Source organism: Aphis gossypii, chromosome 1 (assembly GCF_020184175.1).
Source record: "Aphis gossypii isolate Hap1 chromosome 1, ASM2018417v2, whole genome shotgun sequence".
NCBI classification, from domain to species: domain Eukaryota; kingdom Metazoa; phylum Arthropoda; class Insecta; order Hemiptera; family Aphididae; genus Aphis; species Aphis gossypii.
In genome coordinates, this window is record NC_065530.1 from 41,672,864 (window position 1) to 41,688,304 (window position 15,441).

General features: G+C 28.6%; 1 protein-coding gene across 8 annotated transcripts in view; it reads left to right on the plus strand.

The window, feature by feature from the left end:
* LOC114123373 (potassium voltage-gated channel protein eag) overlaps nt 1-15,441 on the plus strand; it is a 190,517-nt gene that overhangs the window by 157,306 nt on the left and 17,770 nt on the right. For 4 of the 8 annotated variants that reach the window (XM_027986313.2, XM_050197131.1, XM_050197130.1 and 1 more), the window contains 2 exons: nt 4,810-4,949; nt 11,174-11,569. In XM_027986313.2, the coding sequence (XP_027842114.2) occupies nt 4,810-4,949; nt 11,174-11,569 (536 nt within the window). The remainder of the gene's footprint in view (nt 1-4,809; nt 4,950-11,173; nt 11,570-15,441) is intronic. The other 4 variants (XM_027986316.2, XM_027986317.2, XM_050197132.1 and 1 more) reach the window with 3 other exon arrangements.

The window sequence follows — 15,441 nt, forward strand, 5'->3', positions numbered from 1 at the left end:
GACGATAATTTTATTACAACAATTATTGTAATAATACCGATGCGACGATGGTATATAAAATAATTGAAATCTCTATCACTGTTATGTAAGTGTTAGAAAACAATACCATTATAACGCGTTCTTTTCAGTTTTTTTACGTGGAAAAAAGGAAAAAACCGTTATGATGTTTTATAGAATGTGTGGAGATATATACACAAATCCATCTATTTCTTCGTGATATATTTTATACGGCTCTTCAGTTCTATTGGAAAAAGTCTTTACAACAAAGACTTTTTTGAATTTTTTGTCATTTTCGATACCCTTTTTTGCTCAATTCTACTGTAACATAATTTGAAATCGAAAAATTTAAATATCAAAAAAATTATTGTTCGTGAATCCCACTATATTCCCATTTATACCGTATGCGTTATAATAATATTTTATTATATATCATGTTATCCTCTCAATAATTATACTCGATACAACTCGTCGATATAGTTTCCTAGTAAACTTTTATAATTAAAATTAATAAAGAAATCAATTATGGGCCTCTTCATAAAATATCCGTATGTAGTTAAATTGCACTCATTGACGAGTGTTATGATATATAAAAATAAATAAAAGTATAATATAGGATGATACGTTATTGACTTTTGCTTATTAGATTTTTCAATCGACGATAACGTATACTATTGTAATTGGGTTAAAGTGTTAAACCTAAATTTAATATTAGGTATCGTTATCCATGAAATGGTTCTTACAAGTTACATTTTTTTATTATTATTATTATTATTTGGTTATATCACATAATTATAGTTCACGAATAATATGTAGCACGTTGACCTACTCTATTTTAATAATTTCTCACTCGGGTAAACGAATAACTAATCTTAATTACCATTTAATGGAAAAAGGAGATGTAGTTGTTTAATTAAAAATACAATTTACAAGACATTCTATAATATTATTATTTTGTTAATTGAATATTAAAGTATGAGCTAGCAATCAATATTGTTTAAAAATACAAATAAATATTAACCTTGAAATATGCAACAACAATAATAACCATATTATACACGTAATTAAAAATTGTAATGTCGGAATCATTATTTTTCTTTTACTTGCGAAAACATTAACGACCAATAATTTCTTTATCGGTCTTTATACATGGTGTTTTATATTTTTCTTTGTATTTCCCAATCTATGAGAGCTTGAGTGGAATTAGTATTATATTTGTGTTTTGTGAATACTGAATTTTAAGAAAACATACAATACACATACAATATGCTCCTAATATTTTTTGTATAAGCTTAGTAAAACCCCGTAGAAGAAATTCAATATAACTCATTTCGTTAGTTTCAAAACAACTTATTTCATACTAAGAAAACCTATTTTTCATTCCTACGTAACTGATTTTACTAATTACGAGATATTATGGTTGATATGGATCTTGAAAACAGTTTTTATTTCCTGTCTTGTCTTCTTATTTAGTTATTAAAAACAACTTTAATTTAAACTTGGACGTACTTATTTAATTATCAATATTTTTTTTAAATATTTACATTATTCTATGCATTTTTTTTTTTTATTAAAAAAAAATCTTCAGATAATTAAACGAAAATAAATTGTTATTAGGACTCAAACTAAACATATTAAAATGTTCAAATTTATATTCGATAAAATTTAAGATCAATTTAGTAATAAAATAATATTTTATATTCAATTTGTGACATATGCGTGTGTTAATGCGATCAAGTGTCTCTAGCCTACGACATTGTTCATTGGTTATGTGGTGTGGTATATCTTCACATAAGCTATAAAATATGAGCATTAACTTCGCTCACACACTATCGCAACTCACATGCAAGGGATCTTATTATTGGGTGTGTGTGTATATATAATATGATTCCTTAGAAATGGTGCGTTTCAAATCCATTCAAATATTTTGAGATTTATATTTCTATTCATCGAAATTTTCAGAAAAAAATCTGGATTTGTAATAATCATAATACATATATTGCATACATATAGCTAATTATTTCCAAAGATACACTAAAAATAATTTCCAAGATGAACATCGCCATTCTATCGAATACTGCGTAAATAATTTATTAGTGTTTTGATACACACATCACGTTATAATTATTAATAATTTTTAATTGGGTTATTAAAATGATATGTTTTGTCTATTTATATTTATGTATCTACTGAATAATTGGATTTTTTACTTACTAGTCACAATGTATTCATTCTTCACCGACCATTTGTACTGCTGCTCGTGTTTTGTATGAGACGGCTACTGTTAACCACTGTTGTTGTAACTTTAATTAGCTTAATAGGTAAGTCCTCATAGTAATTTCCATTTCAATGATTATACATTTATACGGTGAACGTAGTACCACGTGAAAATCTCAAATGTTGTGTGAAATATAAAAACATGGGCTTCGGATGAAAACGATTCTCGCAGTTTAGCAAGTTTTATGATTCCACTAAATTAAACGAGATCATTTTCAAAGTTTGTCCTGAAAACTGGATACGCTCTCTAGATATAGCTGTGGACTTTGTTGTGACTCGTCGCTGCGACCGTATATGTTTAGCACGTAGTCGTTCGTGCCGTATATATTGCAATACGCGCCGATTGAACAGTTTCCGTGTCGTTTTGCCCATATTATTGGCGGTTATTGTGCGCACGTATACTACAACCATTTATATACAAACCCGATGATGTGTCGTCGTAACTTATATTTCGAAGCAAGCGAAAACCGACGACGTTGGTCTACAAAAACACTTTTCATCGAAAATTCGAACCCTTACAACAACATACATTCGCGTGTGCGTGCGCGTACGTGTGTGCAAGAACTTATGATTCGATATGACCCGAAGTATCATAAACTCACGTACGCTCGACACCGATCGCCGATAAACGTAATTTGTCTACGATGAGATATTAAAACGGCTTCGCTACTATGCGTCCGAGTCCGTTCTAATGTTTAACAATTATAGCAAGTTCAGAAACGACAAGTTATTAGAAACGCCCGCGTATTTCTTCCAATATTAACGATGATAATCTGCCTATACACATCATTATGCTGTCTATCAAAATTTAAAAGTATGTATGAACATTATCTCGTGGTAGCACTCGTCATCAGAAAAAACACCGAAAACACTACTGATGGCGAGAGAACATTTAAGGTGATGTCCTTACCTTCACGTACTTGAAAATCACCAGTATAAATCGGTAGGATTAACAAGAATAAATTATGAACATAAATAATTAGTCGTGGTATACGCTTTTGAGATCAAACATTTCGGCGTGTTGTACCAAACCCGGTAGTATAACAGTATTATGTACTGCTATCCCATAATTTGTGACTTATTGTTTTGTACTTTCAATGTTATAAAACACGACTAAAATCCCATCTTTGCGTATATGGATAAATTTATTTGAATTGTACCATTGCAATAATTCCATTATAGTAATATCCTGTAGGTGTGTAAAATCGATACACTAATATTATTATTTCAGTGTTCCAACTATACAGTCGTTTCGGGACAGGTGTCGGGACATTTTGAAATGTTCGTTTTTGGTCGGATACGAAACGATTGTAAAAAAAAATTGAAAATAAAAAACAACTTAATATATATATATTAAACCAGAATATCGATTTCGAAACAGAGCGTTACAACGTTAGATGTCGTGTCAAAATAAACAATCGCATCGAAGGCGTTTTCCGGTCGAAAATCCATTTGAAGCGATTCACCATGATTGTCCATACATACAAAATACAAGCTAAATACATAATTTACACATATATTATATAAACATTATTTTGTTTTCTAAATAAACAGAATGAGTTTATATTTATATAATATGTATCCTATTTAAATATACTGTGAACATTATGGGCATCGATATTGTCCGATAATTATATAACACACTTAAGAAGTTGCAATGTTATTTTGTTGGCATTTAAAATGGTCAATTTGATTATTTGTTTCTAAAATCCGCTATTTATCGAAGTTAAAATCAAATAACGTACATTTAAATGGTAGGTAAATACATATTTATCAAACCATAATTCGGGTTCAATTTGTGTAGGATCACTGGCATTCCCAAGCAGTGACAATAACAATAACGATTATAGAATCGATATCGAATATAATATCCTTAAAGTAGGTACCTTCAAATCATTGCATACTACAACTTGTATCCAAAATTATAGGCAAATTGAAATACAGAAGGTTTAGAATTGATTATAAATGATTTGCCGCCTCCAATCACTTTTAAACCTAGTTACGTCCTTATATCTATCAATATTGATATCTAGGATGGGTTTGTGTATTTAAAGAGTTTTGATAATAATTATATTTTCACAAAAATAACAAGCAAAAATAATCATTATAAATTAAATATAATATTGTCGTAAACAATATGAGTAGGTTATACGCTATGTACTTTTATACAACATTTTTTTTAATTTACTACCTAACTATTTTACTATTACTATTACTGTTTTTGACGATGCAAGTACTATGCAGCCCATTTAACTCTAGGATTATTGTAAAAGAAAAATATCAAGTGAGATTTTAAGTTGTTAAATAAACGACAATCCGATTCAACCCATCTTTTATATGATTATTAAAACTGGATTCTTTATTAGGTACATTATATCATCATTATTACTATTTGTATTATTTGTTATTTAATGCCTTGCTTATGATTTTTTTTGTTTACGTTTGTCCTTCGTTCATATTTTTACATTGTCGACGTGCATGTTGAGTGTGTTTTTCCGTTTGTTTTCGTTTTTCCATTGCCTTGCCCAACACCAGGAGATCTGTTAGCAGGCCTGAGCAAGTTTGCCAAGCTGGCCCGGTCCGTGACCAGGAGCAAGACACTGGTGTCGCAGTTCTCGTCGCACCCCGTTTCCATCAAGGACTCCACCAGACATGTCCAGTCCCATTTAGCGCACGTGAGTACTACAAAATTTAACCATTTATTTGATTTTTATCATTACCTACTCGTGTATATAGAATCATCGGCATTATTCAGGGACTGGAAACCTAACCGAAAAGAAAACCAAATACCATTAACAATTTGAGAACCGGTACTGAAATTAAATATTTTTAAATAACCTGAGCTCTAATCGTAACGCTGAATAAATTAATATTATTTTAAAAATCAGAACCAGAGTCGTTCAATGAAATAATTTCAAGTACTGAAACCGAAAAATAAAAGGTTCTAGTCCCTGAATTTTATATGTCTAAATCAGTGGTATAGTTATGTGATAAGACGTGTTCTTAACTTCTAAACGTATTTTATACGTATCTGCTTCCACCAATTTTCCCTCTTACTATCCTGTTATATCTATGCCACTGATATTTAGTTGTATTATACAAATATACGTATATAATAGTCCATATTCAAACGACTTATCGTTTGTTTTGGACTGGGAAGGTTAGTGGGGTAAACACAACGCACGGTGGAGGAGACGACTGCTATATGACCCGTGTAGGTACTTTTCGTCAGAAATATCATATGTATGTGCAATGTCACACAAATATTTTTATTCGTTTATTTTGTACCATGGCACATGGTTTACACAGAGTATAGCAAAAACAAATTACGAATGCAATTGTCCGACTCCACGGTCAATTACTTTTGTTTTAAACTTAATTATTTAAAATATAAACATAGATTATATAATATATATTATTATTATTATTGTTATTATTATCACAATATTATTTATTATTATATATTGAATATAAAATACCTACTTTTAAATATGGATCCAAACAAAAGTTATTGCATTGTAATAGTTACCAGAGTTAATTAGATGTATTAGATCTTTTATCTAAATACCTTTCCCCAAATATATTTAAAACACCTTAGGAACCTATTCGTAAAATTATAATATATAGGGTAAACAAATGTTTATAGTTATACAATTTAAAAATGCCTGTTAGTTTGCATCGTTGACATCTATATTATATAATATAATAATTAGACAACGAAGACTATACTTGAGTACCTATACAAGAATAATAACTATAATAATATGATACAACACGATAAAAACGACCTTCAGGTCTTTCGGCACAAATATCAAATTATGTTATTATGGTCTGGTCACGTTAATACAAAATAAATTGTAAAATATTTCATTATTATTTCAATGAAATTATTATTTTATTTGATTTAAAAAATAATAATAGGTAATAATAATAACAACAATAACTAACGCAAAAAACATTATTAATAACGCGACAGGTTTTGATATTCAATTTTGTTTAGCATCATATTTATAATATATATGTAGGTAACAAAGAAAACCGTAGGAAGTTCATCAAATATCAACAATGAAACTATTTGTAATACCAGTGTTAGTTGTAGTGTATTTATTTTTGAATAACAATACAATGTCAACTCTGATAAAGATAAGCTTTTTGAAACAATAACAATATAGAGAAACGAGAAAAGTTAATAACAATGTTATATTATTATTAAAATATTGAAATTTTGTGTTTATTGTACCGTACTCGATTAAAAATAATAACGATTGTCAACTTAACGAAAAGCTCATAAATTCTAAAATCTTATATTTTTCACATTTGGATTAATATTTTAAAACTTGATCGTCAATCTAGAAATGCACGAAAAAATCTCCTATTACCATGCTGAATTTAGGGATAATTATTGCCGAGTTAAAACAAAAATCCTCCGAAAATAGGAAATTAAAAATCATGATTTTTTTTTATTCTCATTTGCAAAAGAAACATTTTCGAACCTTGCAAAATACAGTTCATTATTGTTATCAGCATGTTATCTAATTCAAAATGAACCGGACTAATTAGAAATCTGAAGATAACTTTTTTTTACTCGGTTGTATCAATGAGTATACAAAAAACTTATTAATTCACGTTCAATTACAATCGAAAGCGGCTTCAACATAATAATATAATTTTGTGTACTAGATAATATCACCAAAGATTTGACGTTTTTTTTCTTTATTTCATAAATTATTATATAGGTTCAAAACACTAAATATTGTCTTTAACTTTTCCTCGCTTTATGTCTCGACTAGTCCATTATATCTACATTTTTTTTTATTTTAGTGACATATTTAACATTTTCTTAAATTCACCCTCAATCATCTCGCTTACGTTTAATCACTTTAATATGCCCTAAAGATATTGATGTAAAATCATTATTGGGTTATATAATAAAATTCAAACACTAAATAAATATTCATGTCAATTTATGATATAATTATAATAAGATGACATTTACTACAGATTATTTATTTTCGAGATAAAAATAAGTCAAACGAATAATTCATTGTTCATTTAAATGATATCTATATATACATTTATATTAAATATTTATCATTCACTGTTTTTAATTTAGTTTAACAGTTGTAGAACGTAATATTAAAATAAATAATTATGTTCTTTCATAAAATTCAACGACGCATCTTCTCCATCGGAATTAACAACATATTATATTAGAACTGACAACTTACTTTATATTTGATCTATATGAAGGATATAAAACTATGAATATTTATATTTTCAATGATTCTAATTTAATATAGTAATTTTTTTTAATAAACATAATTTTTTATAACGATTGAAAGTTATTAACACCAATCATACCAGGTTAAAACGTAATTATTAGCAGTTCAACTGCATGGGCATATATAAATATATATTAACGGAAATAGACGTCACAACCACAATAAGTTAGATCTGTAGGTAGGTTTGGGATTTTTCTATGGTGGCGATGGATTGTACCATTTTTTTCACGCAGGTACTCGATAAACGTCTTGTCGTGATCATTATTGCTGTTTCGTGTGTGTCGAATAGAGAGGTGTTCACACTCGACGATCATTAATTATTATATCGCCTATTGTTGAACCACCACACCGTGACCAGCAGAAACGGCTATTATATCCGGACACGGTGGAGGGCGATTGAGCGTATATATATTACCGTGGAGAACGATGCACAAAGAAAACTCGATAGGTCTCTCCCTAAGGGTGTTGTGCTATTTCCAACAAAATCGTGAAGTACTAGTTGATTTTTAGAAATCAGTAATTTCATTGTTTTCGATGATTTTTAAATTAGGTAATCAAATATTAGGTATAAAGCACAGTATAGGTACGTTTCTATAAATAATATAGTAATCAGAAATCTTATATTTATTTGTTGGGAGATATCATTAAACATGTTTAGATTATTTCATAGAACATTAGATACGATAACTACAATGTTCATCCTTTATTTTGAAACTGTTAAGTAAAAATTAGAACTTAAACCATCGGATTTAGTATATATTTAAATTGTGGGTTAAAGATTAAATTAAAATCGTCCTGAACAACACGTGTTGAAAATTGCATGTTAACAACCCTTCCCATTAACTTCGATAAAATAATTTGATTTAACCCTACACGATTGGCCTACGAATGCCCTCTTACAGAGATGTATAATCGATAAAATCGTATTTTATAAAATTTTAACAAGCGACAAAATGAACATAGGTCTACTTGTGTGGGGGAGTATCTTGGGAGACCAATTTCCAACAGGTCAAATTAATGGTTTATCGGTGACACATGACAATACACTTTCCTATACGTGATAGCACAAGACGTAACGTTTCAAAGTCTATATTTCAAACTCTGTTTACGAGACACTTAAAACAATTAAAAACTGATGCTGGCTTGACAAGTTTTGTGGGAATTGTGTACAGCGGGTTTTTGATTTTGAAAATGAATTTTGATTACATAATTAAAAAGTTTAGACATCTTAATATCTTATTATTATATCAAATATTTCAGTCGTATTTTTTAAACTTAAATTATAATTAAAAGAAAAAAAAAATGCTATTTTCTACTCAAATTTGTTAAAAAATAATGCGTATTTTAACTAATGAAAATGTGTAAAATAAATGTCCCGTTTCCTTTAATTATATCAGGTCTAGACACCACGTTTTGCTTAACGACTTTACGTAACCCTTAAGCGTATAACACGCTGTAGCTTATTAATTAAGAAATATTACGTGAATTAGCCGCCCACTGGACAACGTGAATGTTATAAATTATAATAATATTACCTCCCCGCCTGCTATAACGATATCGATTTCATATGTTTTTGTGAAATTCCAGCATTCTAGTATAATAATATTATATTATAACTTTAGTCCGTGTTTTAAGGCAAAATATAATGAAGCTAACATATTTTAAAAAAAAAACCTTACAAGTATTCAATTTTTATTATTTTATAAAATATGATCTATGAACATTAAAATATGATTGAACGTACAAATTTACAAATATACCCTTGAAATAGATATGGTATGTATAAAAATGTCGTGTAGCTAATCATTGAATAGGGAAATTTAATACATGTGTTAAATTCAAATAAATTATAAATTATTGTTTATAAAAAAATCTATTCTTAAAAGTTAGAGAAAATTAATTTTTAACAGAAAAATTTACACACTTATCGTTTTATCAACTTTTTGTATGAAAAAAAAAATGTTTAACTACATTCCTTTAATATTTTATAATATTTTATTAAATTAATAAGTATTAATGATTATTGGGTTATATTTCATTTTAATGAACAGTAAGAACAACTCTTTTGTAATTTTTTTTTAGTATAAATTTAGTATATTTAGTAATTGTTGTGTAAAGTTGACCTGTATTCATTAAAAAAAACATTCGTACACGACTTAAAGATACAGTATAATATTGATCTATTACCATGTTTATGCATTTGAAGAAAAATTGCAATCGTATTTTATCACTGTAAACGTATAAATTCGTATACAGTATATACTATTATGTATTATTGTAGACATTTCATTTAGTGCTGAGTCGGACGTTTCGATATCAATTTGCTTTTTCTTTCCTTGACGATATTATTATATACTCGATCCCGTAAAATCCCTATGCGCGCAAAAAACTACAATAATATATAACATCCTCGCTAATCGAACTATGTTGGTCGTTATTGTCCATTCAGTGTTCAATTTTGTATCTCCCACCCTTCTTTTACCGGAGCACGTTCCTTAAACACATACGAGACATTTTTTTTTTATGACAAGAACGTGACCATCACGAAAGACCTTTGAGGAATGACCTTTTTGAAACTTCACGTTGCCGAGAACGATGAGTCGAAAACTAATATATTTGAAACGTTATGTGTAGACCGGAAAATTACGTCACCGTCACGAATCAAAGCGAGCTGATTAACAAAAATATAAAAGCTTAACGAGCCAAGTAACACAAAAAAAATAATAATAATAATAATAATTTTCAGTTTCATCTTTGTTTATGACAATTAATCAAGTCCAACTCATTATTATAAAATGGTAAATATAAATAAACCGAGAACTAAAAGGACAAAATTCAAATATGTTTTTAAAGGTATAGGTAACGTGGTTTAATGTTGAGAAAATGTTATTCCTTTTATTAATTTTTGTTTTAATATCAATGGTATTTTTTAAACAATTGTTGTATATTTTTTTCACTTACAAGATAACACATCGTTGTACACTACTTTTACCAAACATAAATGAGGTCAAATTAACTTTTATCAGTTTTGGGATTAAAATTTATGATATTTACGCTCATACAAAAGAAAAAAATACTGAACTTATGTTGGCCACTATCCCAGGTAGTACTCATAATATAATATTATTATGATTATTGATAAATCAAAAATAAATATAAAATATATATTCATTTGAATAACTACAACAGTAAGTATAAGTTTATGATGTATTGAAATATCAAATTTTATTTTATTCTTCCCATTTGTTTTTCATGCATACATAGTCGATAAAGTATATAGATCATAGATTAATGATTATAATACCATGATACACCTCTACAACTTTAACGAAAAAAATATAATGATCACGATCTCATTAATTATCTCTCTGCTAGTAAATAATAATATTTTCCACGAAATTTTGTATACCGATAAAATTATTGAAAACCAAAATGGAAAATTTATTATAAATTGACTTTTCCTGCGGTTGAAATTGTTAGGCGATTTTCGAAGAAGTGTGGGGGGGAGGGGGGTAAAACTCCGAAATTGCGGTCATCTCCTCCCAGACACACGCGGCTCTTGACTGAGCCGACGGGGTGTCTGTGCGTGCGTGTGTGTATACTTTGGTCTTGTGCAGATGATGAGCCTGAACGCGGACGTAATGCCCCAGTACAGGCAAGAGGCGCCGAAGACACCGCCGCACATCCTGCTGCACTACTGCGCGTTCAAGGCGATCTGGGACTGGGTCATACTGTGCCTGACGTTCTACACGGCCATCATGGTACCGTACAACGTGGCGTTCAAGAACAAGACCAGCGAGGACGTGTCCCTGTTGGTGGTCGACTCCATTGTGGACGTGATATTCTTCATCGACATCGTGCTCAACTTCCACACCACGTTCGTCGGGCCCGGCGGCGAGGTCGTGTCCGACCCAAAAGTCATTCGGATGAACTACCTCCGGTCGTGGTTCGTTATCGACCTGCTGTCCTGTCTGCCGTACGACGTGTTCAATGCATTCGACCACGACGAAGAGGTGAGTTATAGCATATTTACCAATATCGCTTATCGAGAATAAAGACGTGTTGTATTATATCATACTATAAATAATCGATAATTTAAGTAATTACTAAAGGTCAACATTTATAGTATAATTCATAGTTCATGAGTTTTAATGAAAGAAGCTCGTGAAAAAGTATTTACGTATGGATCAATTTTATATAGAGCAATGATTTCGAGTGATATGCAAATCAATATTAATCAGTAATCACCGATTTTATTTGACGATTGTTACCAAATTTTAAGTGAACGCGTTTTAAATATCACGTAGCTACGTGTTACGCGTACCATAACGTATCGTTGTATAATTCATGGATTCTTTTTTTGATTAAATAAAACATTTTTTGTGTCATTATACACGTATTTAATAGTTAACTATTTAAAAAGTAATATAAAACAAAAATATTGAATATGCATAATTAATTTGTCGACCTTTAACGGTTTAATTTTGTAAATATTCCACTAGGAATTTATGCATCGTGGGTAATATAGTTGAAGAGCTTCCTATTACATAAACAATATTATTATTTCTTATGAAATATTTCCGTAGCTGTAGATTGGAAAACTTTTGAAGTGGGTTTTTATCAATAAGAAAACATGTTTGGTTCACAACTCCAAAATTATAATTACATTGTTAACTATTACTTTAATATACATTGGAGGATGAATGTTAATAACCGTATATTTTTGTTTGATCGTGTTGAAGGTGAATATCAAAGTAACTATCTTGTATTATTTTAGTAATAAATAATGATTTTTTAATTTTTTTTTTTTTAATATTAGGTAGATAACAAAATAATATTAATAATAATAAGTAAGAATAATAAAATCGATTTATTTTAGAACTATATATTTTGATAATTATTTTCATATTAACGGATGTTTTCACTGATTGGCCTCCGTATATGTTTGTGTATAATTGTCTAATGCCATCTTTTATATATATATATTATATATATTATAAACTTATCACCTAAATATCAAAATATCGATGTATTTTTAAATAATATTTTTGTTCTAATTGGATAACACCCACAATTTAACAATAAATAAAATAATAAATCAATGTTTTGATATACATTTAGTCTTTTGCTTTTTTTCATTGCAAAATTAAGATCGGAATGCAAATTTTTATATATTTATGCCTTCAAAAAATATGTGTAATAAATTAACGTGGTCTTATAATATGTTACTCTCCGGGTTACTAATTTACAATTAATAGTTCGTGAAATATTTTTTTAATTTTTTATGAGATTCTAACTTATTATTATGAATTACTATAAAATGAAAATTGGTTCATAGATTGTTTCCGATTGTTTCTTAGTGCGAACTATAGCTCCTGAGTGTAACGGTACACAATATTACTTTATTTTATAATTTTGATCCAAGTTTAAGGAAATTGAAAAATGAAACATATAGGTAGGATAATTAATATAGATTGATGATGGATACATTATACTGTGACAATTTAAATGATAAAAAATTGTTTTTCTTAAATTTTTGATTCATAAAACTGAAATTAATTCATTCAAACTGATAGGTATTATTAAAATAGAAAATATTAATCACAGCTAATGGACATTTTATACGGTTCTTAGAATAATTATTATGCATCAAAAGTCTTTTTTTCTAGTTATGTAAATATTGTTGAATACAATTGTGTTTAATTAAATTATTTTATATATATATGTATAAAAAAAAAGATATGAGCATACTTGAATATATTATATTTTAACATTTTTTAAAACATTTCCGATGATTTCCAAGGACTTTTACACCGATTTTCTATAGTGGTTTATACCTGTACTCTTTATTTTTATTAATGATATTATTAAAAATATTAATTATTTTTTTGTGCGTATCTTACCGTTTCGTATCACATATTAATCATTGTCTTTTACAAATTTACCATCACACTTCAAGGCCATAACAATAATTAATAATTTTTATAAGCTCGTACTTCATAATAATAATAAATAAAATGATTGATCATAACTTATCAACTTGACATAAAAATCTAAATACTTCAACTCAAAATTCTTAATCGAAATTAAGGAGATAAATTACGTGAGGTATCTATGTAACACAATCTCAGAGATGGTTTCTGCACCACCCCTCAAAACTTTGTTGTCAATCAATTTAGCAATTATCAGTCACTCCTCAGAAATCCAAAGTAGACACTTTATTCTCTGCGTTGAACGAGCTTAAAACGCTTCAAAATTAAAATCGTTGCCAATGGCCAAGATTGCTCTTGAAATCTCGTGAAAATCTCCTCCAAACACGTCCGACCAGTATAATATTGATATAAAAATATTTTAATAATGTTAAAAGTCCTATTATTATTACTGTATGCGAGTACTCCAACTGAGATGTATTTTTCAAGTCTTAAGCCCTCTCGAGATTCAATCGAACAGTCTACTGAACACAAAAAAAAGTTTTCGAAATTGTATAACAAACTTTTTAAAAGTGTCATTATGGGTAAAAACGTTTACCGATTAATTCCAATACATTATATCTTTTACTGAAACTTGAAAGTTCAAAATACGGTGTTGTCAAATTCTAACCACCAACCGCATTGATATGTACACGTTGTAGGCGTGATAATCATGATCGACTATATTCAAAACACTGTTTGCGACCCGTAATCGGTGTTTCTCACAATATAACGCCCACCGCGACTGCATAATAATACGATATCGCGGTTATTACTAGTGGCTGCTATATTGTTTCGTAAAGTCCCGCCATTATTTCAACTCAAGCCCGTCATATAGTATAATAAAGATAAAATTAAATCTATGCTGAATCTACTTCAAGTCTAAAGAACATTGTGCTTCTTAGTATTTCGAAAAAAATAAAAGATACTCTTACCCATTACTCACGCACGGTGACTAGGTGTCTGTTAAAAATATATTCTAATATAGATGAATTAAAATCTAGTCAAATTAATATCGAAATATCTAATGCGCTATAAATCTCTATTATAAAAATCTCATGTACAAATTCATATTCTATTTAATCCAAATAACAAATATTTCCAGATACAAAAAAATTCATATTATATTATTGGCACTTAGCTAAATAATTGATTTATGTTTTGGTTTTATTTCAACATAATATACATTTGAAATACTTTTTTTGTAAATTTATAATATTTTATGTATTTTTACATGATACTTTTAAGATATGATGATTAAATACCTATGTATTTTACTCGTGTTTAAATGTTAAAAATATAATCTTGGATGGAAACTTGATATTAGTATTTGTTTTAAATTAAATCAAAACATAAATATTTCAAATACTTTTCTTTCAAAGCGTGTTTTGAATATATTTGAAACCAAAAAATATGACTTAAACGATTTTAATGCAAGAAATATTTTTTAGGTGGATATTACTATTATTAGGTGGACTTTTGATTTTATTATTGTATAAGATATAAAAATTTAGACAGAGAACTTCTTACCAAGATCACAAAAACACGTTGTCATCATATAACACTATGAGTTACGTATCGTGTATTTTTATACAATATAAATGATGGATTGGTGAAGTGTTAAATAAAAATCGAATAAAAGTTAGCCATATTAAGGATCGGATGTGTGACATTTGTAGTGCGTATATTATTCAACAACTTTGAACGATGAACCGCAGTCATCAATCACTTGTGAATCAATCTGAGTTCATATTAATAAGAGTATTATTTTCGGAGAGAGTTCCGTAGCGGGTAAACACAATAAAATATAATATATGAGTATATGAGATAATTTTACTTTACACTAGTATATAACTATTTATGTTTTTAATGATTATTTTAAGATATTGGGGTAACAATTAAATCAATTTTTTTGT